The 23,155-nt window shown below is 41.9% G+C and overlaps 1 protein-coding gene across 3 annotated transcripts in view; it reads left to right on the top strand.

The window, feature by feature from the left end:
* Positions 1–22,570, top strand: part of Mgtor (nuclear basket protein megator) — a 160,327-nt gene extending 137,757 nt beyond the window's left edge. For 2 of the 3 annotated variants that reach the window (XM_071598245.1, XM_071598243.1), the window contains exons 32-37: positions 4,670–4,877; positions 14,227–14,346; positions 15,484–15,822; positions 16,991–17,059; positions 18,417–18,623; positions 21,658–22,570. In XM_071598245.1, the coding sequence (XP_071454346.1) occupies positions 4,670–4,877; positions 14,227–14,346; positions 15,484–15,822; positions 16,991–17,059; positions 18,417–18,623; positions 21,658–21,821 (1,107 nt within the window). In that variant the 3' untranslated portion in view covers positions 21,822–22,570. Of the gene's footprint in view, positions 1–4,669; positions 4,878–14,226; positions 14,347–15,483; positions 15,823–16,990; positions 17,060–18,416; positions 18,646–21,657 lie in introns of all 3 variants that reach the window. The other variant, XM_071598246.1, reaches the window with a different exon arrangement.
* The last annotated feature ends 585 nt before the right edge of the window (positions 22,571–23,155 follow it).

The raw sequence follows: 23,155 nt of genomic DNA, 5'->3' as shown, positions 1-23,155 counted from the left end.
ATGACCTAAGTGGCCAACGAGCCCAAGGGGGAGTAGCAGTTGCGGCCCGTGAGGCCCTTTACACCTCGCGAGTCCAACTGAACTCTCCATTCCAGGCCGTCGCTGTCACGGTGCACACCCCTGAGAGGATGACGTTATGCAACGTGTATCTGCCAGAGGGTGCACCGGTGACCCGCCTGAACCTTGAAGCCCTTGTCCACCAGCTTCCTCAGCCGTTCATTTTGATGGGAGATTTTAATGCCCATGATCCTCTCTGGGGAGGGCCAGAAACCCAAAGCAATAGGAGAGGTCGAATTTTATCCAACTTTATTGAGGATTTTAACCTGTTTTTATTAAATAGCGGCGAAAAAACCCGCTTTAACAGCTTCAATGGGGAATTCTCAGCAATAGATCTTTGTCTATGCTCGAGAAGTCTAGCCCCAAAGCTGAAAATGTCCACCCACAACGATCTCTGTGGGAGTGACCATTTTCCTCTTCTACTCGTTAAAGAAGACTCTTCGCCCACCATTTCAAAACCTCCGGAAAAGTGGCGTATTAACCGTGCGGACTGGCCACTTTTCAAGCGCACGTTTACATATAAAGACGACGCAAGTTTCGACGCGTTGCACAACGTCGATAAACTAAGTTCAACGCTGTTGGCGGCAGCTACCAAAAGTATCCCTCGTACGTCCGGGAACATTAATCGAGCTCCTGTCCCTTGGTGGAACGGGGAATGCGACCGGGCGATTCGGGCGAGGAAAAAAGCATTGAGTATTTTTAGAAAATACCCCACGGCAACTAATCTGGCATCGTACCGCCGCCTGAGAGCGCGAGCTCGAAGGGCCGTGAAGGAGGCCAAGAGGGCTTCCTGGATAGAATACGTCTCTACCATCAACCATCGCACGCCACTTGGTCAGGTATGGGACAAAGTCAAGAAAATCTCCGGGTCCAAGGGCTCATTTGTCATCTCGCCATTGCTTGTTGCTGGCCGGGTGGTTAATTCACCTGCCGAAATAAGCAACATATTTGCCAGTCAGTTCGCGGCCAATAGCAGTGACGAGGGCTATGCCGCGGACTTTGCGAACCGGAAGAGGCGATGCGAGAGAGTCCCTCTCAATTTTGGTGCAGGTCCTACAAGCGACTATTACAATGAGCCTTTCACGTCCTGGGAGCTTAAATCCGCCATCGAAGACTCCCATTACACCTCGCCAGGGGCGGACGAAATCCACAACGCATTTCTCCGGAACATTCCGGAAACCGCGATTGGGGAGGTCCTAAATACCCTCAACCAACTCTGGAACGAGGGCAGTTTTCCAAATGCCTGGCGAGAGTCCATCGTGATACCAATCCCAAAACAGGGCAAGGACAAAAATGACCCGAACAACTACCGTCCCATATCTCTCACCAGCTGCCTGTGCAAGGTGATGGAACGGATGGTAAACCGACGTCTCATGTGGTGCTTGGAGAGTCGACACCTGCTCTCCGACGCTCAGTGCGGCTTTCGGCGTGGCAGGTCCACGACAGACCATCTGGTTCGCACTGAGAACTTCATCCAGGAAGCCTTTCTCCAACGTCAACACGTCATAGCAGTCTTCTTCGACCTGGAGAAGGCCTATGATAGTGTGTGGCGATGGAGAATCCTCAACACGCTCCACAAGTGGGGATTTAGAGGCAACATGGCCCTATTTATCAGAAATTTTTTAACCAACCGCCTTTTTAAAGTAAGGACTGGGAAGCACTTTTCCCGATCTTTTACGCAGGAAAACGGGGTACCCCAGGGTTCAGTACTGAGCGTGACGTTATTTGCCATCGCCATCAACGACGTGGTGGAATGCATCAATGCCCCGGTGATGGCATCGCTCTATGTGGACGACCTAGCCATATTTTGCCGGTCGACACGACTGCCAAACGCTTCCAGGCAAGCCCAGGTGATTCTGAACAAACTGGGAGAGTGGTCGCGAAAGAACGGATTTCGTTTCTCCATGGAGAAAACGAAATGCGTGCACTTTCACCGTCTTCGCGGTTACCACGTTACCCCGACCCTAACCCTGTTGGGTAGGATTCTTCCATTTGTGGAGTCCGTCCGCTTTCTCGGCATGATCCTGGACCAAAAGCTGAACAGGCGGGAGCATATCCGCGTGTTACGTGAGAGGTGTCGCCAAACCCTCAACGTTTTAAAGTTTTTAACTCACTCCACTTGGGGAGCAGACCGCACCAGCATGCTTTTATTGTACAGAGGCTTGGTGCGATCCAAACTGGACTATGGTTCCATAGTGTATTCCTCAGGACGAGAGTCTTACTTGAGACCACTTACATGTGTCCACAATGCTGGGATACGGTTGGCCACCGGGGCATTTAGAACAAGCCCAGTCCCAAGCTTACTTGCAGACGCAGGGGAGCCTCCGTTGGATACCCGCAGGATGATTTTAATGGGCAACTATGCCTGTAAAATTTTATCAGAGACAATCCACCCTTGTTTTAACATAGTTATTAACCAACGGTTTTTAGACTTATTTAACAGGCGGAGAAGGGCAACTAGGCCCTTTGCCGTTCGTTTTAATGATTTTATTAACGCGGTAAATTTTACATTTCCTCAAGTATGCCCCGTCTCCTATGCTAAGTACCCGCCTTGGTTAACGCCAATGCCGGATATTAAACTCATTGCCAGTGCACGCCGCAAAGCCAAGACGACCGATTCCGAATACCAGCAGCTCTTCAGTGCCGTCCTCGGTTCACTTTCTGACTTTGTCCCAGTCTACACCGACGGGTCAAAGTCAGAATCTGCATGTGCCTATGCGGTCGTGTCCCACTACCATGGAGTCGTGAGGAAAAAACTGCACACTTCTTGCAGCATTTTCACAGCCGAGCTGTCAGCCATAAGGACGGCCCTAGGAGAAATAAAAGAAAGCGATGGCTCTTTCCTCATCTGCACAGACTCGTTGAGCGCCCTAAAATCTATATTGGTCTTTGCACCTGTGCACCCGATAGTCCAGGAGATCCATTATACCCTGTTGTCCCTTCAGAGAAAGGGGAACAGGGTCTCCTTTATATGGACTCCTGGTCACGTCGGCATAAGAGGTAACGAAAAAGCTGACCAGGCAGCGAAGGATGCCCTTCGAAAACCTGAGACCGACTCCACCTTGGTTCCAATGGAGGACGTAAAGGCCGCCTTGCGGAACTCGGTCCTGCATCAGTGGAAGGAGACTTGGCAGTCTCTGCAAAATAATAAACTCAGGGCAATAAAACCGGTCGTTTCACCATGGTCCTCTTCCATCCGGAAAATTCGGAGGGAAGAGGTCATGATTACGCGCCTGAGAATAGGACACTCTGCCCTCACTCATTCGTACCTCTTTACGGAGGTAAAAGAACAGCCCCGCTGCAATGAGTGTTTCCAACCCCTGACGATAAAACATATCCTGACGGAATGCACAACATACCAAAGGGCCAGAGACATGTTGAAGATAAGGGGAGACTTAAAAAATATTTTAGGGGATGACTCTGGGTCTATTAACCGAGTCTTAAGTTTTTTAAGGTCAACCGGTTTAATGGGGCAGCTTTAACTTTGGAGCTCATAATTTTAATGCTTTTGATTTTAGCATTTTCCTTTTTTTTTGTTTATTTTATTTATTTATATATTTATTCGTATTTATTTGTTTACTTATTCCTAGTTTAAAAGGAACATAAGTTTTACGTTATGACAGTGGTGCAAAATGACCATAGCTGTCGACGCACCCTACAAACCCCTAAAACTACTACTACTGCCGCCCATCGGATGGACGTTAAGCTGTGGACCCCTAGGCGCCTTTCCTTATTTAGAGTAGGCTAATGCCGACGCCGGGTTTCTCTCCACCCTTCATCCTTTCCTGCCCATCCCCTATGGCGCAAATGACCTCAGCTCTCGGTCGCCTCCCCTAAATACAAATACTACTACTTAATCACAGTTGATAAATTTATGCCTAACCATAATATAATATATATATATATATATATATATATATATATATATATATATATATATATATATATATATATATGTATGTATACATATATGTATATATATATGTATACATATATGTATATATATATACATATATGTATACATATATGTATATATATATGTATACATATATGTATATATATATGTATACATATATGTATATATATATACATATATGTATATATATACATATATATATATGTATATGTATATATATATATGTATATATATATATGTATATATATATGTATACATATATATATATACATATATATATGTATATATATATGTATATATATATATATATGTATATATATATGTATATATATATGTATATATATATATGTATATGTATATATATATGTATATATATGTATATATATGTATATATATGTATATATATATATATATATATATATATGTATATATATGTATATATATGTATATATATGTATATATATGTATATATATGTATATATATGTATATATATGTATATATATGTATATATATGTATATATATGTATATATATGTATGTATATATATATATATATATATATATATATATATATATATACACGTATGTATGTGTGTGTGCAATAATGATTATCCTTTCCAGACCCCACAGAATTGGGGCATTATAATTTAGGAGAAATTAATTTCTCTACCATGTGCTTCATTTATTATTCAATAGCCTCCGCAGTCTTATGAAGAAAGTGTGGATGATAGCATTGTACCAAGTACCCCAACTCTCTTTGTGCCCCGTCGCATGGATGGATTTGGAGAGGCTGTAAGCTCCCCTCAAGTTCCTACGGCACGATTTACTTTTGCATCCACTTCTGATGGACCACAGCCGGTAGCTGTTGCTCCTGTTTCAGTAACCCCTTCAGCTGCCAGGACAGGTAATGAAATTGATTAAATTTGCTTTCCATCAACTGGTGAAAAAAAATGCATGCATCCATAAAAATATTAAACTTCAGTCTATTAAACCAGAAAATGTGAATTCCTTTGGGAAATGCTATTGTTAAATTTTGTTATGTGTAAAAATGAATTTATATATAAAAAAGTATTTATTTGTAATAGTGTTGGTAGTTGCTCCCATGGTTTCCCCAGTGACTGTTACAGCATTGGAAAGGTCTCTGTAGGTGCCCATCCCTCCCACCTATGACCCATGCTCTCTTTTCTTTTGAAGAAGGCAGTGGTGGTGCTACAGGAATATTAGCAATACAAAATCATGAGTTCCCATCAGCTTACACTTTCCTCATCCCTTGGCACCCATCTTTCCTGCCTCCGTATGATTTCTCCCATTAATTCCATCTCTTCCCCCCCATACCCAGTACTTCCTCATTTGTTTTCCTTTCTGCCCACTCTATATCCATCCTTTTGCTTTAATGACCATGTTTCCACGCTATACTAATTTCTTCAAGGATTGGAACAGATGGAAGTCTGAGGGTGCTAAATCAAGAGAATATGGGGGATGGCAGAGCAAATTGTGCCACAAATTCCATAGTTTTTCCATCGCCAATGCACCTTTGTGAGTGGGTGCGTTGTCTTGGTGAAAGATGATTTCTTTTTATTCAAGCCTGGCCTCTTCTCATGAATTTTGGCATCCAGTTGGTCAAGAAGGTTGGAGTTGTATTCGCCTGTAATTGTTCCGCCTTTTCCAAGGTAATCAATTAACAGGATTGCTTTCGCATCCCAAAACATGCCAGCCATGACCTTTCTGGCGATTGCTGTCAACTTCTTTCTTTGGCACTGAACCACCAGTTTCCACCCACAGCTTCGTTTCTGGTTTACGAGGTCTCTTCATAAAGTATTGTGAATTTTGAATTTTCACGGGTTACGCATATTTGATTTTTTGTGGTGTTATGTTTGCACTTATGTCTCGCACTTATACCAAAAAGTTGGGCATTTTGAATGTTCAGTTTAATTGTTGGCAGCTGTTTTGCTTGGACATGTTTTGGCTCGTCTCCGATTTTTGCCTGTTCCAAAAAATGTATCAAAGAATCAGAATCAAATTTTGTGTGAAAAACAAAATTAAGTGCGCGGACGCATTCCGAATGTTGACTGTGGCATATGGAGAAGCTACCTTGGACCGAAGCAATGTTAATTGGTGGTACAAAATGTTCTCAGATGGCCAAAAAGATGTGAACGACGAAGAGCTTGCTGGATGCCCGAGCACGTCAACAACAGGCGAAAACATTGATGAAGTGAAGAATATAGTATTGGCCAATCGTCGACTCACCATTAGAGAAGTTGCTGAGGACATCAATTGGCTCGTGCCATTACCAATGATTTGGGCATGGCACGGGTCGCCGCAAAATTTGTACCAAAATTACTCAAATTCGAGCATAAACAGCTATGCATTAACATTGCTGATGAGGTGTTGGGCTCTGTCCGTGATGACACAAATTTGCTCCTGAGGGTCATAGCTGGCGGCAGTATCCCTGCTTGTCGTAAGAGGCGACTAAAAGGGCGGGGAGAAAACCCCAAAAACAAACCCCAAGCCAGCAAGGGATGTGCCCGGACAGTGCTGTGGATCCACAGTCTGTGAGCGGCCATACCATCTGGCCTGCGATCCGCCCAGGTGTTCGCCGTGCCTGGAGACCCGTAAGGGAGAGAAGGGGATCCTGGAAGGTGATCTTTCTGGTTCCCAGCAGGGTTTCGGATGCCCTGTATGGACTGGAGAGCGATATCCCTCTTTGGCCCCAGATTTTGCTTAAACAGGAGGCCGGGAGCTAGCCACTCCCGGTCAATCGGCTTCCATCGCGTTTTCGCTCCGGTGGCGAGTGCCAAGGTTGTGGGGGTCTGCGTAGGGAGGTCGGAGATGTAAGGGTTTTGGTTGGCCCTTGCACGGAAGATCCACCCCGAAACAGACCACTCCTGAAGCACTATATGCCTCGAGTTAGCCCTGGCGACCACTCCGGTTCGGCGGAGCGGTGTCCCAAATGTGTGGCTCCATGGCGGGTGGCGAGGCCGAGGGACGAATCATTTATTATTATGGAGGAAAAACCCTTTCCACCACTAAAAAGATCCCGTCCGGACACCGGCAGGGGAGAGAAGTGTATTGGCGCATGTAAGCGCTATTTGATTATGTCGTGTATAAAGGATGGTGAGACCTTGAAAAAGGTTTCCCCTTTCTTAATTCGCAGAGTGTTGTCACAGATTGTGCCTGGCGACCCAAAGAGCGTGAAGAAGCTCAGGGATGGTACACTTCTTATAGAGACCCTGAACGATACACAGAGCGAAAAACTGCTGGCTATGGGAATGCTCCATGACATTCCGATTAAGGTGGAGGTGCACCGCACTCTTAACACCTGTCGGGGAGTCATCAGTCACTACGACCTCCTATACGTGGACATGGAAGAAATCAAGAGAGAAATGTTCTCTCAGGGAGTGCCTGATTGTCGTCGACTCACCACAAGGCGCAACGGAGAAAACGTTAACAGCACCTCCGTGATCTTGACGTTTGCGCGTGATAGACTACCCGACAAGGTGTTTGTGGGCTATGAATCGGTACCAGTGAGGCCATTCATCCCAAATCCCGTGCATTGTTTCAAATGCCAACGGTTCGGCCATGTCGCTGCGAGGGCAAGGCCACCTGCCCGCGCTGTGGCAAAGACACGCACGAGGATAAAGAGTGCTCTTCGGAACCTCTTTGTGTCAATTGCGAGGGTACACACCCAGTGTACTCTCGGGATTGCCCGAAGATGAAAGAAGAGAGGAAAGTCATGGAGATTAAAACATTGGAAAAAATCCCATATGCGGAAGCGAGGAGAAAATACAGGGCGCTAATCGCCCCAACTTTCTCCCGGTCCTTTGCTTCCGTTGCAACCACGCCATGTGTAAAGTGTACCATCGCCACGCAGACAGAGATCCCGAAAGAGTCCCCTATTGACATGCAAGCGCCTAAACCCAAAAGGGTGAAAGATACGAAGAGTAAGGTGGACAAGGAGCCACCTACTCCTGTGGGCCCTTCAAAGAAGAGCCCACAAAAAACCACCAAGGGGAACACGCCAAAAGGGCGTGAGAATACACCTTCCCCACCGCCTCCATACAAGCCAAAGAAGCCGGAGGTAATTGAAGAGGACCAGAGTATCTCTGATACAGAGGTCTTCGCAAACGAGTGGAAGAGGAAACATCGCTTCAAGTGATAACCTCAATAGAGCTGGTCATCTCCCTTTTTAGTCAACTTATTTATTTATTCATTTTAATTTAGAACTTTAAATGTGTTCCATATTGCAGTGGAACTGCAATGGTTTTTATCGGCACAAGGAGGAGCTGGCCATTTTAATCCAAGATTTTAAACCCTCTTGCATTTGTCTCCAAGAGACCCATTTTAAGGCTGAAGATAAGGGTATTCTGAAGGAGTTCACTGTTTTTAGAATGGATGACCTAAGTGGCCAACGAGCCCAAGGTGGAGTAGCGGATGCGACCCGTGAGGCCCTTTACACCTCCCGAGTCCAACTGAACTCTCCATTCCAGGCCGTCGCTGTCACGGTGCACACCCCTGAGAGGATGACGTTATGTAACGTGTATCTGCCAGAAGGTGCACCGGTGACCCGCCTGAACCTTGAAGCCCTTGTCCGCCAGCTTCCTCAGCCGTTCATTTTGATGGGAGATTTTAATGCCCATGACCCTCTCTGGGGAGGGCCAGAAACCCAAATTAATAGGAGAGGACGAATCTTATCCAACTTTATTGAGGATTTTAACCTGTTATTATTAAATAGCGGCGAAAAAACTTGCTTTAACAGCTTCAATGGGGAATTCTCAGCTATAGATCTTTGTCTATGCTCGGGAAGTCTAGCCCCAAAGCTGAGCATGTCCACCCACAATGATCTCTGTGGGAGTGACCATTTTCCTCTTCTACTCGTTAAAGAAGACTCTTCGCCCAACATTTCAAAACCTCCGGAAAAGTGGTGTATTAACTGTGCGGACTGGCCGCTTTTCAAGCATATGTTTATATATAAACATGACGCAAGTTTCGACGCGTTGCACAACGTCGAGAAACTAAGTTCAATGCTCTTGGCGGCTGCTACCAAAAGTATCCCTCGTACGTCCGGGAATCTTAATCGAGCTGCTGTCCCTTGTTGGAACGGGGAATGCGACAGGGCTATCCGGGCGAGGAAAAAAGCATTGAATATTTTTAAAAAATATCCCGCGGCAACTAATCTGGCATCGTACCACCGCCTGAGAGCGCGAGCTCGAAGGGCCGTCAAGGAGGCCAAGAGGGCTTCCTGGATAGAATTCGTCTCTACCATCAACCATCGCACACCACTTGGTCAGGTATGGGACAAAGTTAAGAAAATCTCCGGGTCCAAGGGCTCATTTGTCATCTCGCCATTGCTTGTTGCTGGCCGGGTGGTTACTTCACCTGCCGAAATAAGCAACATATTTGCCAGTCAGTTCGCGACCAATAGCAGTGACGAGGGCTATGCCGCGGACTTTGCGAACATGAAGAGGCGATGCGAGACAGTCCCTCTCAATTTTGGTGCAGGTCCTACATCTGAATATTACAATGAGCCTTTCACGCCCTGGGAGCTTAAATCTGCCATCGAAGACTCCCATAACACCTCGCCAGGGGCGGACGAAATCCACAACGCATTTCTCCGGAACATTCCGGAAACTGCGATTGGGGAGGTCCTAAATACCCTCAACCAACTTTGGAACGAGGGCAGTTTTCCAAATTCCTGGCGAGAGGCCATCGTGATACCAATTTCGAAACAGGGCAAGGACAAAAATGACCCAAATAACTACCGTCCCATATCTCTCACCAGCTGCCTGTGCAAGGTGATGGAATGGATGGTGAACCGACGTCTCATGTGGTGCTTGGAGAGTCGACACCTGCTCTCCGACGCTCAGTGCGGCTTTTGGCGTGGCAGGTCCACGACAGACCATCTGGTGCGCACTGAGAACTTCGTCCAGGAAATCTTTCTCCAGCGTCAACACGTCATAGCAGTCTTCTTCGACCTGGAGAAGGCCTATGATAGTGTGTGGCGATGGAGAATCCTTAACACGTTGCACAAGTGGGGATTTAGAGGCAACATGGCCCTATTTATCTGAAATTTTTTAACAAACCGCCTTTTTAAAGTAAGGACTGGGAAGCACTTTTCCCGATCTTTTACACAGGAAAACGGGGTACCCCAGGGTTCAGTACTGAGCGTGACGTTATTTGCCATCGCCATCAACGACGTGGTGGAATGCATCAATGCCCCGGTGATGGCATCGCTCTATGTGGACGACCTAGCCATATTTTGCCGGTCGACACGACTGCCAAACGCTTCCAGGCAAGCCCAGGTGACTCTAAACAAACTGGGAGAGTGGTCGCGAAAGAATGGATTTCGCTTCTCCGCGGAGAAAACGAAATGCATGCATTTTCACCGTCTTCGCGTTTATCACATCACCCCGACCCTAACCCTGTTGGGTAGGATTCTCCCATTTGTGGAGTCAGTCCGCTTTCTTGGCATGATCCTGGACCAGAAGCTGAACTGGCGGGAGCATATTCGCGTATTACGCGAGACGTGTCGCCAAACCCTCAACGTTTTAAAGTTTTTAACTCACTCCACATGGGGAGCAGACCGCACCACCATGCTTTTATTGTACAGAGGCTTGGTGCGATCGAAACTGGACTATGGTTCCATAGCATATTCTTCAGGGCGAGAGTCTTACTTGAGACCCCTTACCTGTGTTCACAATGCTTGGATTCGGTTGGCCACTGGGGCATTTATAACCAGTCCAGTCCCAAGTCTACTTGCTGATGCAGGGGAGCCTCCTTTGCCAGCCCGTAGGAGCTTTCTGATGGGCAATTATGGCTGTAGGGTTTTATCTGTGATGAACCACCCATGTTTTAACATCCCTTTTTACCCATGGTATTCAGATATGCATTGTCCATTATGAAAATAACTCGCTTGATTTTATTTCTCTGGAAAAAATGGATTTATTGATCATACTCATACAAATGCTTGGAATTCTTCAAAATACTCTCTCCCTGCATCAATACACTAGCTGAGACGTGTCTGCCATGCCTAGAAGGCACTGTGAAACTTCTCGATAGGAGTGTCTTTAGGAACATGGTAACATGCTTTTGAATGTTTTCTACAGTCTCCCAATGCTTTCCTATCAGCTCTCTCTTTAGTCAGGTATATAAAATAAAGTTTCACTTAGCCAAGCCGGGACTGTAGGGGGGCTGGGGGACCTGGGGTAGTGCTCCGGGCCAGGAAGTTGGTGGCGATGAAGGGCATGTGGCTTGGGGCATTGCCATGGTCAAGCAAACACTCCATAATGCCGCTTTGCAAAATTGGAAAACACTATATGCAGAGGCACGTCTTTTGGCTCAGCTCTGAGCAAACTCAAAATAGAGGATGTGGAGCTATTGGCTGTTGAAGAAATTGTCACAAGAAGAGAATCCTATAGCCAATATGGAGTTCTTCTTAATTATTTTTATTGGCTATAGAATTCTCTTCTTGTGACAATTTCGGAGCAAACTGGCAACCTGCTGCGTTGGAAGGGCAGACACCCCACCACATTTCCCGACTGGTTTTACCGTGCCAAAATGGATAGTTGCGCCACAATAAAATCATGCACATAACTTTCATAATGGATAATGTATTTAATAGGCAGAGCGGGGCCGCTAGGCCCCTAGCCATTCGTTTCAATCATTTGATCCATGAATTTAATTTTACCTTTCCCAAAGTATACTGTTTTTTACGTTAATTATCTGCCTTGGTTAACACCAAAGCCTGATTTTTTCAACCATGTGACACATCCTAAAGCATTCAGAATACAAGCGACTCGGGTGTCTTCCTTGGATCGCACTCCAACTTAGTCCCTGTCTATACCAATGGGTCAAAGTCGGAATCTGCATGTGCCTGTGTGCTGGACTTCCACTATCATGGAGTCTTGAGGGAAAAACTGAATACATATTGCAGTATTTCCTCAGCTGAACTGTCGGCAATTAGGATAGCCCTTAATGAAATAATGGCTCTTTTTTCATCTGCTCAGATTCATTGAACGCATTGAAATCCACATTGGTCTTCTCATTAATGCACCCGATAGTTCAGGCGATCCATTCCACCCTCTTTATCTCTTCAGAGGAAGGGGAACAGGATATCACCTTTATGGACTCCTGGTCATATAATGAGAAAGCCGACAAACAGCCAAGGAAGCTCTGGGTAAGCTCGAGACCAGTTCCATGTCAGTACCTGTGGACAACCTTAAAGTCGCTTTGCAGAACTTGGTTTCAAACAAGAGGGGAAGGGAACATGGCAGTCCGTGGGTAACAACGAACTGAGAGCAATGAAGTCTGTCATTTCGGCGTGGCCCTCTTCCGTCTGAAAAAATGGGAGCTAAGAGGTCGCCATAATGAATTTGAGGATAAGGAACTGTGCCCTCAAGCACTCGTACCTCTTCACGGTGGAATGAGCACAACTTGCCTCCGATGTTTGAAACTTGACCCTGATGGAGAACCACATTTTAGCACAGTGCAACAAATATCGAAGGGCCAGAGACACTTTGAATGAAAGGGGTGATTCAAATAATATTTTCGAGGATGACCCCAACTCTTTAAATGAGGTTTTAACATTTTTTAAGGGAAACTGGCCTAATGGGAAAACTTAAGTTGTAGTGTCCTTGTTGTTTAGGGAGTTTATTTATATATTTATGAAACGGGTATTGAGGTTTTAAACTTATTGACAGTGGTGCAAAATGGCCATAGCTGTTGAATGACCCTTAAACCCAAACTACTATTCTCAATCCTGAATTAGTTCATGAAAACTCTTTCTCCAATGCTTTCGTAAAATCTTAAATAGTTCTGTGGATTTGTCTCGTCAACGGTCTCATTGATTTCAAATTCCTTTCTGTACAGGGTCTGTTAAAAAATTCCCAAACTTTTTGAACAGCAGACCTCCCAGTTGGTTATTTTTTAATTCACTTGGAGGCATTATGTCCATGGAAACTTCTCAAATAACCGCCTTAAACCACTTTGTAGTTATCTTGTTAGTTTGGTTAGTTACAGCTGTTCATGTGAAGGGGTGTTCGTTGAGTTTGATAGAAAATCGGATCCATGGAAAGGAGCTCTTTGAAAGAGCAGCACTGTTCTGTGAAATTCTGTGTGAAACTCTGCCAATGCTTCATGGTAACTTTTGATTTGATTATGAGTCGGGGCTTATGGTGAGGATGCTGTGAAATGAATCGTGTGTTATGAGTGGTTTACCCAGTTCAAAAAGGGGTGGCAATCAGTGGAAGATGTTATGAAAGAATGGGGTTATGAAATGCCCAAAAGAGAGAATGTGGTAAAAGCATGGCTGTGCTCCCCCACCCACCCTACTCACCACACCTGGCCCAATGTGATTTTTTCCTGTTCCCCAAACTAAAAACCCCTCTCAAAGGAAAAAGATTTGCCACCATTCCAAAGATAAAGAAATATTCGACGGAGGACCTAAAGAGCATTCTAAAAGAAGCGTTCCAAGACTGTTTCAAAATGTGTGAACAACGTTGGGACAAGTGTACACATATGCTGGGGAGGAGAGTACTTTGAAGGGGACCATGACCAATAAATTGTTATTGAAGTATTTGTAATAAATTAAGTTTGGGAACTTCTTGAAGAGATGATGTATGTTCCTGGGTTGTTGGCTGCCTAGACATCATACCTGTGAATGTAGTGGAATGGAAGTGAAGGTCATTGCTTCCATTTGGGGTTTGAAGAGGCTCACTTTCTACCGCCCGTGGGATTTTAAGGCTACCAATTAGTTCTTTCATCAGGGAAAGCATTGTCTCTCTTTTTGATGAAGGGTAAATATGGTCTGCCAAGTTTTCCTAACATCTACTGTATTATAGAATTCCTTGGTATTTCCCTTAAGTTCCATCTTGGATTCTGGCCAGCATTTAGTGCCCATCTTGTTAGATGTATAGTTAAATGGTGACAGAAATATCAGAAGCTGTTAACCCAACTTTGGTCCAAACCTGTTGATGGTATAATTTTTTCCACATGAACTATGTTATGCAAGTCTATTGATTGCAGTCTTTTTAATCTGCATAGTGCATTGTATTTTATTCTTTTGAGAACTTGCTCTTTCTTAATAGAACTTGAACTTCCTTCCTTGCTGATTCTCTTAATACGATGTGTAATAATTTTGCATAGTGCTATTCTCTGAAATTACTTCCTAGTTTTTAAAAAATAGGCATATTAGATGGGCTAGAGTGTTGTAATTCAAATTACCATGCTTTATACCCAGAATTTTGCTATCCCTGCAGGTGGCCTTGCCCAAGTTGCCTCTGAAGGAATTGATGACACGAGGATGGACCTTTCTCAGTTGGAAGAGTCTGGCACAGGACGAAGTGTACCAACTACACCATTACAAGTTTCTCCACAAGGTAGTTTTTCATGCTTTTTTCCTATATGAATGATGTGTTCACAGACTTTTGTTCTATACCTCCAGTTAAAATATCTCAGTATCATCATGTGTTGTTAACAAAATACTGGAACTAGCTTGTCAACAGTATGATCATGCATGACTCAATGAAATGAAAATGCCAAGTAAAGCAGCTACTTCATTGCATAAATTTTGGTATAATTAAGTCAAGGTATGTTCAATACATGAAAGAAGAGAATTATGCCAAAGTAGAAATGCAAACTAAAACCTGAAACCTATAGTTAACAATCACTTGTCCGTCAGTCTGTATACAGACCAAGGATAGATCCATGGAAAATTGCTAATTTGACTTTCATGTAATGAGTGAGGCGAAAGCAGAAATGTGTAGAAATTCAAAAGTGGCAAAGCTACCACAATGAAAGTATTTAAAAGAAAAGGGTCAATTCCCTGTGCATTTCAGATTGCAAAATATAAAAATCAGAGAAAGGAATTTTTTTATTTGTATCCAGATTTAAATGCCTTAGTATACTTATAACATCCTGGTTAGTGTAAGGCAAAAAATTTTTGTAATGAAGGTGAAGTTTAAATGCATTCAGAGGGTTAAACAAGGAGTAGTACGAAGAAGCTCACCCAACCTTATGAAATGTTGGATAATATTTATGCAAGACAAAATACGGTTATTAAATTTTAATCATGGTATTATGCCATGATAAATTTACATTAACAATGTAGAAAATGATTATTTTAAGCACCTCCTTTTCCAATGGTCACCCTTCATAAGATGAAAACTGTATTTCATCATTAAGATAATGAATGGCACAAAAGTTAGGGATGACTGTACAAACTAACATAAATTTAAATGATAACAATTGAATTATATGAAAACAAAGAATAATGGCTGAATATTATTCAGAATTTTATGATTACCCTTTGACTATCTTATTATATTAGAATACAAACAAAAGCATTCAACCTCAGTCGTGGAACAACAATAAAGTAAATGAAGTTAGGTTTTGAGAGGGGTGATGAAATGGTCCCACTCCATTTGTGCAAGGACTTGAGGAAATCCTAGTACTAAAAATTGTTTATTGTTTCATCTTGTTATATATGAATAGTGATACATATTTTTAAAAACAAGGAGATGCAACCCCAGTAGAAATGTCCTCAGAAGTGACGCAGACAGTGAGTAGTCAGTTGGAGGAGCAGGAGCAGAGGAGGGAGCAGCAATTGGCCGTGGGAGGGCGCCACGTTGGTGATGGGGAGGGAGCTACGTCCTCCTCGTCCCTGGAGGCTCCCAGTTCCACCAATCGGGAAGAGGGCACCAGCGTGGGTGGGAGCACCATAGGCATTCCAGCAATAAGGGTGACGGCTGCCCCGGCTGAGGAGAGTGGAGATGCGCAGGCGGAAGGGGCAGAGGTGGGGCGGGATGATGGAATGGAAGAACACGGCCTGCCTCCTTCGCAGTCACAGTTCTCAGGTCAGGGTGCCTGTGTGCGTCCAACTCTTGATATCCATCCATGCATCTTCCTTTTGGGAACTGGGAGAAGTGGTTTGAAGGGCCCATTTCGAGGAACTTGATGAAGGTGTTTTCACCTACCGTATTTCCCGGTGTAAATCTATGCATAGAAGTGTTCTGTCTCATTGCAATTAAATGCCTCTTGGGGCAGGAAACCATCAGAATCTACTAGCCTATTGAAGTCACCGATGAAGTTCTCTCCTGTCTTTGACTCTGAGCTTGCTGCTTCACAGTGCCTCGATTCAGGTTCTACTTTTTATCTACTTGAACAAGGCATGGCTCCCCTTAAATACTACTTCAGCCATTGGTGATCCTGGCATCTTCTCTACGAGGTCGGCAAAAATCACTTTTGCCTTCTCAAAAATTTTATTCTCGTCAAATGTGTTGCATTGCTATTGCTTTTGTTTATCAATATGAAAGTAACCTTTCAACATCATCGAGAATATGTAACCCATTTGTAGGTATATTTGTCAATCTCTTTGAATCATCTCTCTCTCTTTCATCTTGTCCTTGTTCTTGAAGAAAATGCAAATTGTTGATCCATTTCTACTACTATTTTTATTTTCTTATGCATGTCTTCTTGTGGATTTTAAGAGTGCAAAACACTAAGTGAAGCAACAGGCTCACAATCATTCTCACAATAATTTCCCTCTCTTTGTCACTTATTTTGTGAAAAGTTACTCATCAAGCAAGTCATTTTTTGTCATATTTTTGCTTATATGCAAGGTGCTCCTTTAGCAAGGTTCAGCTGGCAATATAATTTTGAAACAAAGTGCATATTTCATAGTATGCGTAGGAATCAGGAGAACCTGAGAATCCTCAAATTTTAGAGGCTAAAATATATGCAATTGGAGCTATCTACATAAAATTCAGCCTCGTTAATTAAATCAGTGATACTAGTTTGAACTAGATACTTGGCCAAATATTATGTGGCTGTCATCTCTCGGTTTAACTGAAATGAGATGACTGCCGGATGAGATGCCAACAATTTAAATTTTGCTTTAATTCATTCTGCTTTAAAAATGTATTTGGAGAATATTTGGGTGATGACCAAATATGTATTTGTTGGTGATATAATGTATGAGTACATCAATTCTCTATAAAGTAAATTTCTTTATTGCCATGACAGAAGGTGATGACCAGTCGCGGGAAGCCTCGGGTGGTGAGCATGATGATGACCTTGGAGAGGGCAATGAAGGTGAGATTCATCATTGGCAGCAGATCGCTAAATTTTACGGTCCTTAAAAGATATATAATGCATACATTTTTGATAAAAAGGAAGCAAAAATATTTTGTGATCACTCTCATCATAGTCCAAAAGTGTTTAGAGAAGAGTAGTATAGGCATTTGTCCTCTAAAATCACAAAATCTGACCCAAATTTTGTCCCCGAGGACCGCTGTATCGACATTAATGTCGTGGAGGGGTCTTGGCTTAGTTAGTGTGTCAAATTCTACGCACACACCGCATATTGCAGCGTAGTCGAAAGAGTTACCAGTAAGATGAGGCACCCTTATGTCGCATCTCTACGCACAACTATTGTGGCAGCAATCGTGAATGTGGACGGTGCTGTCTTAAAGAGTGCTTGCGATCAATTGAGGACAAGATTGGAGGCGGTCATTGCAGCTGAAGGGGGTTACATAGAGAAATGTTACTCTTGACAGATGCCACTACTTGTATGTAAAAGGATTTTCATTTTCATTTGTATTTTTTTAAATTAATTTGCTTTTAAACAAAAGTTTCATTTGTCCGGATGAAACTGCAGTATGTATAAAACTGGTACCTTTCTGAGACACCTGCCATTTTCCATGTGTACCAACGCCTTTGGTGGTTTCTAAACTAAGTCTTCACCCTGTCCTGTGCAGAATTCAATTTCCTTTTCCCCATGGCCATTCCTTGTACCTAAACTGTATTATCCCACCTAATCACCATCCTTCACATGCGGTCACATTCCCCTATCACTTTCAAATGTTACCCTACAGGAACACACCTTATTATGTCCTGTAACTGGTCATACACCATGTTGATCTGCATTATATTAGCAAAAGTTTCTTCTATTTTCATCCATCTAGGTACAATATCAGTCATTCTAGGTGCTACAGTCACTGTTCAATGCCACAAATGGCTAAAAATGAGATCCCTGTAGCTGTTCAGATACAAAAGAGAAACTTATTAATCGACCAAGGGTAAATGGCTATCCCTGTCATTATTGTTGTATTTCAAAATGATCTTTTTCGCCATTATTTAAATGTTATCGTTTGATCTCCGTCCACTCTTATCCCTTTAACTGAAACTTGCAAAATAAATTGGATATGGGACTCGAGATCCGTGTTCACCTATTAATTGTTCTGAAGTGTTGGATAAGTAGTGCCCTCCAGCTAAGGTTTTACTCTGCTAAAAGAAGTAAACTTTGTTTTCCATCTATATTTACATTTGGTGCGGTGATGATGATTGACATTTTAATGTTTAATGTTGAATTTTAATGGTTTTAAAAATTAAACTTAGCAGAATGATGTGAAAAGCACACCTTGGGGGGGAATTTTTTCAACTATTTCAGGTGGTGTCCAGGAAGTAACCCCATCATCCTCGGGTAGTGAGGCATTAACAATGAGGGGAGCTTGGAGAGGTCAGCAAACAGCCAGGCGAAGTGCTCGAGTAGCACGCCGCTCAACTCGCATTGGCTTCAACCGCCGGCAAGAAAGCATTCGTCCCGTTCCAATAGTTTGGAGTGAGCCCAGCCACGGAGAGAGCTCTTTTAGAGGAGGTAGGAGGACTAGGACTAGGAGGTATTGTATTGTGCTTTTTCCGTTTTGATCATCCCGGTAGCCTTAATGCTCTCACAACTGAATCATTTCCTCTTTTTTTGATTTTAAGTCATGCATCTCATTACAAATGCTTTTTAACCCTTAGCAAGTGTCAACGTCACTCTTGAGCAACTTTTTTCTCTTCTATGGCTATGAATGCAATTAACAATACATTAATTCATGTTATTATGTTTTATTCATTTTCTTTGAATTCTCTCATAATATAATATGATTTAACTTATATAATTTCCATCAACTTAATTTGAATGATAATGATTTTGCTGACATTTTTCTTAAATCTGCATTTCTCGGTGAAATAGCCTGTCCATTTTCACAATGAATTTAGCAATCGCTCATTGCGCTCAAAGCATTAAATTTTCAAAAAGTTTTCAATTTTAGGTTTATGGTTTCTTCATTTCTTACCTTTGATCAGAACTAAGCTATGATATATGGTTTCCCACTTTTTTTATATTTCTTTTCGGTATGATAAGTAACCCTGGATTCACACTGGCTATATGCATGCATGGTAAAAGTTGTCTGGAACTTAAGTCAATGGAAAATCTTTGGGACTGGTACTTTAACAAACTGAATAAAAGTACCTTTAAAAGTATTGTTAAAAAATAATTTTGTTACTTTTTATTTTATGTATTTAATAAAATTTTATTCAATTATTTGACAGTTGTTATGTCTTAACTCCATGAAGACTATTAAATTTTAAATGTATCCAGCAGTGCATGTAATGAAGCTGTGGTCTTTTTGTTTAAATTTGTCTGCTATTGGTTTTAGATGTATCAGTTTTTTGTAAGATTCTATCTTTTTTGTTGGACAGTTTTGTTAGTGTGCACAATATATCACATTTTGCTCATGCAAATAGTTACCCATCTTTGAAAATGTCTTCAAAACAATATCTGAAACTAGGATTGTAAAATAAAATTAGTGGTTTAACATAAAGGTGAAATCTGGAGCTGATTAAATTAAGAAAATTAATCTGCCATTGTACTATATCCACTATGTATGATATCAAGTGTGAATTGAAGACATGAGCATCTTCATTGGGGGTAATTGAATCTATGAACAAGTGCCATGGGTGAAATTTATATGGGCTTGGTCAGGTTTTATTCATTTGGTTTTCCATCAACATTCAGAAGTGGCAGGCATCTTCAGTGCAGATGTGGATAGAAAACTAGAGCAATGTAATGGTAAAATGAAGCTGACTGAAAACTGTATATTCTGATGGATGGCTGACATGTTTGTTTTAAACATCACCATGAAATTAAGAGATAGGATTTTTATGGAGAGAAAAAAATCAGCTGATTGCAATGTTGCGGAAAAGTGTTGGTAGCAAACCTTCAGGAAGCTACTTGATGATGTTGTCCCAACCAATTATGAAATCTAAAATGCCAATGAGAAATTAATTCTGATAGTAAGAGCCAATAGAAGATAAAAATGTCTCTGGGTTTTGATCCAAATGCTGTAATACCTTAATCCAATTCATCAAACAAAATACCAACCACACATTTATTTCTATGACGTACGTATCCAAAATCCCCGAGATGGCTGGACAGTACATTATACTGTACATAGTAGTATATACTGTTTCTACCTGTGCAAAGATTGTGAAGTGGTTTTAATGAAAGCTATGTTGTTAGGCATCTGCAAAAGACAGTAATCTAGCATCAGTCAACTAATTTTGCATTAATTGGTGATAGAGCACTGTGGCGTCATATACAGTAGTGAAAGTTGTGTTAGGCAGTCAGTGGCAGTTTTCCGAAGACTGGAAATTAGTGGAATTGAAATGCAACCACTTTTTAAATGATTTGATGTTAATATTTAAAGGTTATACATGTCAGCAGCAGCTATTACGAGTTGAAACATGTTCAATTCACCTATGGCGACAATGGAAGTTAAATCTGATGAGCAATATGCTGCAGTGAAATGTTATTTTTCTCTGAACAAGTAATCCGCCAAGGTCTATGCTGCAAGAAGATTGTGTTTAACATGCTTAAAGAGGGAGATAATAAATTTCAGAGGAAGTTGGACCCAGAAGTGCAGTCACTGTTTCAATGTAAAGAAAGGGTCAATGCTGCTTCTGCCAGTGTAAGAGAAGGTCTTCAAATAACAATAAGAGCACTATACGTAAATCCTGACACTGTCATTGGATGCAACCCACACCTATGTAACAAAAAATGCACTTGAGATGGGTTTGCGTGGTAGGCTCTTGAGAAGAATCAAACCCAAATGACTGGTAATTTGTGTTAAGAGGTTGCTTGACATAAACGTTAGATGTTACAGGAAGATGAGGCGTTTCTTTGAAAACCCATCACCGTGGATGAAATTTGACAACCTGCCTTTGATCTTGAGGGAAAATGAACAAATGTCTCTGTGGGAATTTCCATACGATTCAGGAAATGGTACATCAGCATGTTATGCCAGCTCGCACAACTGAGGCGCGCGTGTCTAAGGAATGAGGTGGAAGTTCTCAAGAGGGCATACCAATCACAGGAGGGCAGTCTTCAGGGCATGAGGCTGTATGCCACGCTGAAATGATGCACAGATCGCAGTCGTGGTTCCTGTATATCTCACGAGAATCCCTGTAAAGTGTGTTCCTCGTCCTATCAATACTGTTACCTATTCCTGTTCTCCAATGTGAAGAAAAGCCTTCATGGAAAGGGTATCATTTCTCATCAGAAGCAGATACACGGAAAAGAAAAGTTTTCCAATTCCAATTTGCTGCAGCTAATACTAAATAGGGAAAGTGGGTGATTAGGGACAGATGATATAAGTGAGAGAATTCAGCGGCACATACGAGATCTTTCTGGTCTCTTACACATGCATTATAATAATACATATGGTCTACATTACAGTTTTGTTGTTTATACCACTCAGTTGGCGTATAATGTGTTAGTTTATATTTACACATTTTATTTGTGGATTAATTTAAAATTTCTGGTTTGCATATAGACTGTGCTGATAATTGTTTTCTTGTTTGTTTAGGTCGGGAATCCATTGGAGGGAGAGGTAGGGGGGCATTGACACATAGGGGTGGTGGTGTTCAAGAAATGAGGGGTGGTCCTTCTGCATTTAGGCCGTCTCCACAGAATCGGAGAATGCGTGGAAAGCCAAAAGGCTCGTTTACTGTCTATCAAATTCGTTATTGAGAGAGTTGAATATCTAATTGTAAATTAATTTGGTTGGTCATTCAAGATGAAAGAATTTTTCTTCAAAACTGGATCAACTCATCATGTTTGAATAATTTAATCTTAGAACTATTACTTTGTGATTATTTTAATTTTAATGATATTTGATGGATGAAATAAATGGCTTGCAGATGTCAATGGATGAGTGATTGATAATTTGTGTATTAATGACAAGTGAAGAAAAAATGTTTTACTTGGTGCATCAATTTGGTGCAATTTTTTAAGTTTTGACAAATGAAAATTTGCATTTCAATCTAAGAAATGATAATGTTTAAGTTTGTGTCAATTGCTACCTAGTTGTAGTGATTTAATGAGGTGACCAACAGCAGCTCATTTGTGCAATTACCACTTGCATCTTAATTATGTCATCAATATGGGCATGTACTTGCATGCCCATATATTTTCTGTTTTACTAGTAGCATCTACTGATAGAAGTTGCTGCATATGAAGTTTCATGCCAGTAAATATAAAAACACAACTATGTACTATTTAATATTATTCAATGAGTGGCTTTTGTGAGGTATTTACATTTTTTTCTTTGGTGTTGGCCAATTTGGCCACATTTGATTGTCATAGTTGTACTAAAATTGACATTTTCAGTTTGTGAGAATGACTTGTGATTTTGAAAATAAAATGTGCTTTTCTTTGTGATAATTGCTCATGGGCATGACAAAAAGTTTTTCTACAAAAATACAAAATTCAGTATCCAAGGAGTGTATGTTTTGGAATTGATTTTCTTCTGTACCAGTACAGGACAAGGGCCTTGCCATATTGATGCCTCGAGATTTTCTGTGCAATCACCTAAGTTGGGCTCGGATGGAGGTTGGATGCGTGGCCACAATACCTTAATTGTGGTATTAATTAAAAAAATTAAAAAGACATTGCCTTTATTTTGGGGCAAGGTGTTTTTTCATCTGTTTTATAAAATATCGTGGGCAGCATTATGACATAATTGACCTAGAATGCTCCTAGAATTCTTAGAGATACCAACCACCAGAGGCTGAAGCTTCTCACTTCCATCTGCCTGTTGTGTTTAATGAGACAGCAAGCCTTGGTTTGCTCAGCACCCCTCAATGACATCGGTCATCTCTGAGGCACAATATTTTCCTGGCAGCACATGAAAAAATTGACCGGCCTCATGAGCAATATAAACATCATTTGGGCTGCAGCCTTGAAGTTTATTCAATTCTGACTCCTTCCTCCAAGTTGCAGTCTCGATGTCGATACTTCTACTTTCACCACACGCACAATCTTGCGTACAAGAATTTGCCCATTTCTATGTAAACGCATCCAAC

This window comes from Hetaerina americana, unplaced genomic scaffold, assembly GCF_022747635.1.
Source record: "Hetaerina americana unplaced genomic scaffold, ioHetAmer1.1.p SCAF_92, whole genome shotgun sequence".
Taxonomy (NCBI): domain Eukaryota; kingdom Metazoa; phylum Arthropoda; class Insecta; order Odonata; family Calopterygidae; genus Hetaerina; species Hetaerina americana.
The sequence above is the reverse complement of the archived record's forward strand: the minus strand, read 5'-3'. Positions and strand labels throughout refer to the sequence as shown.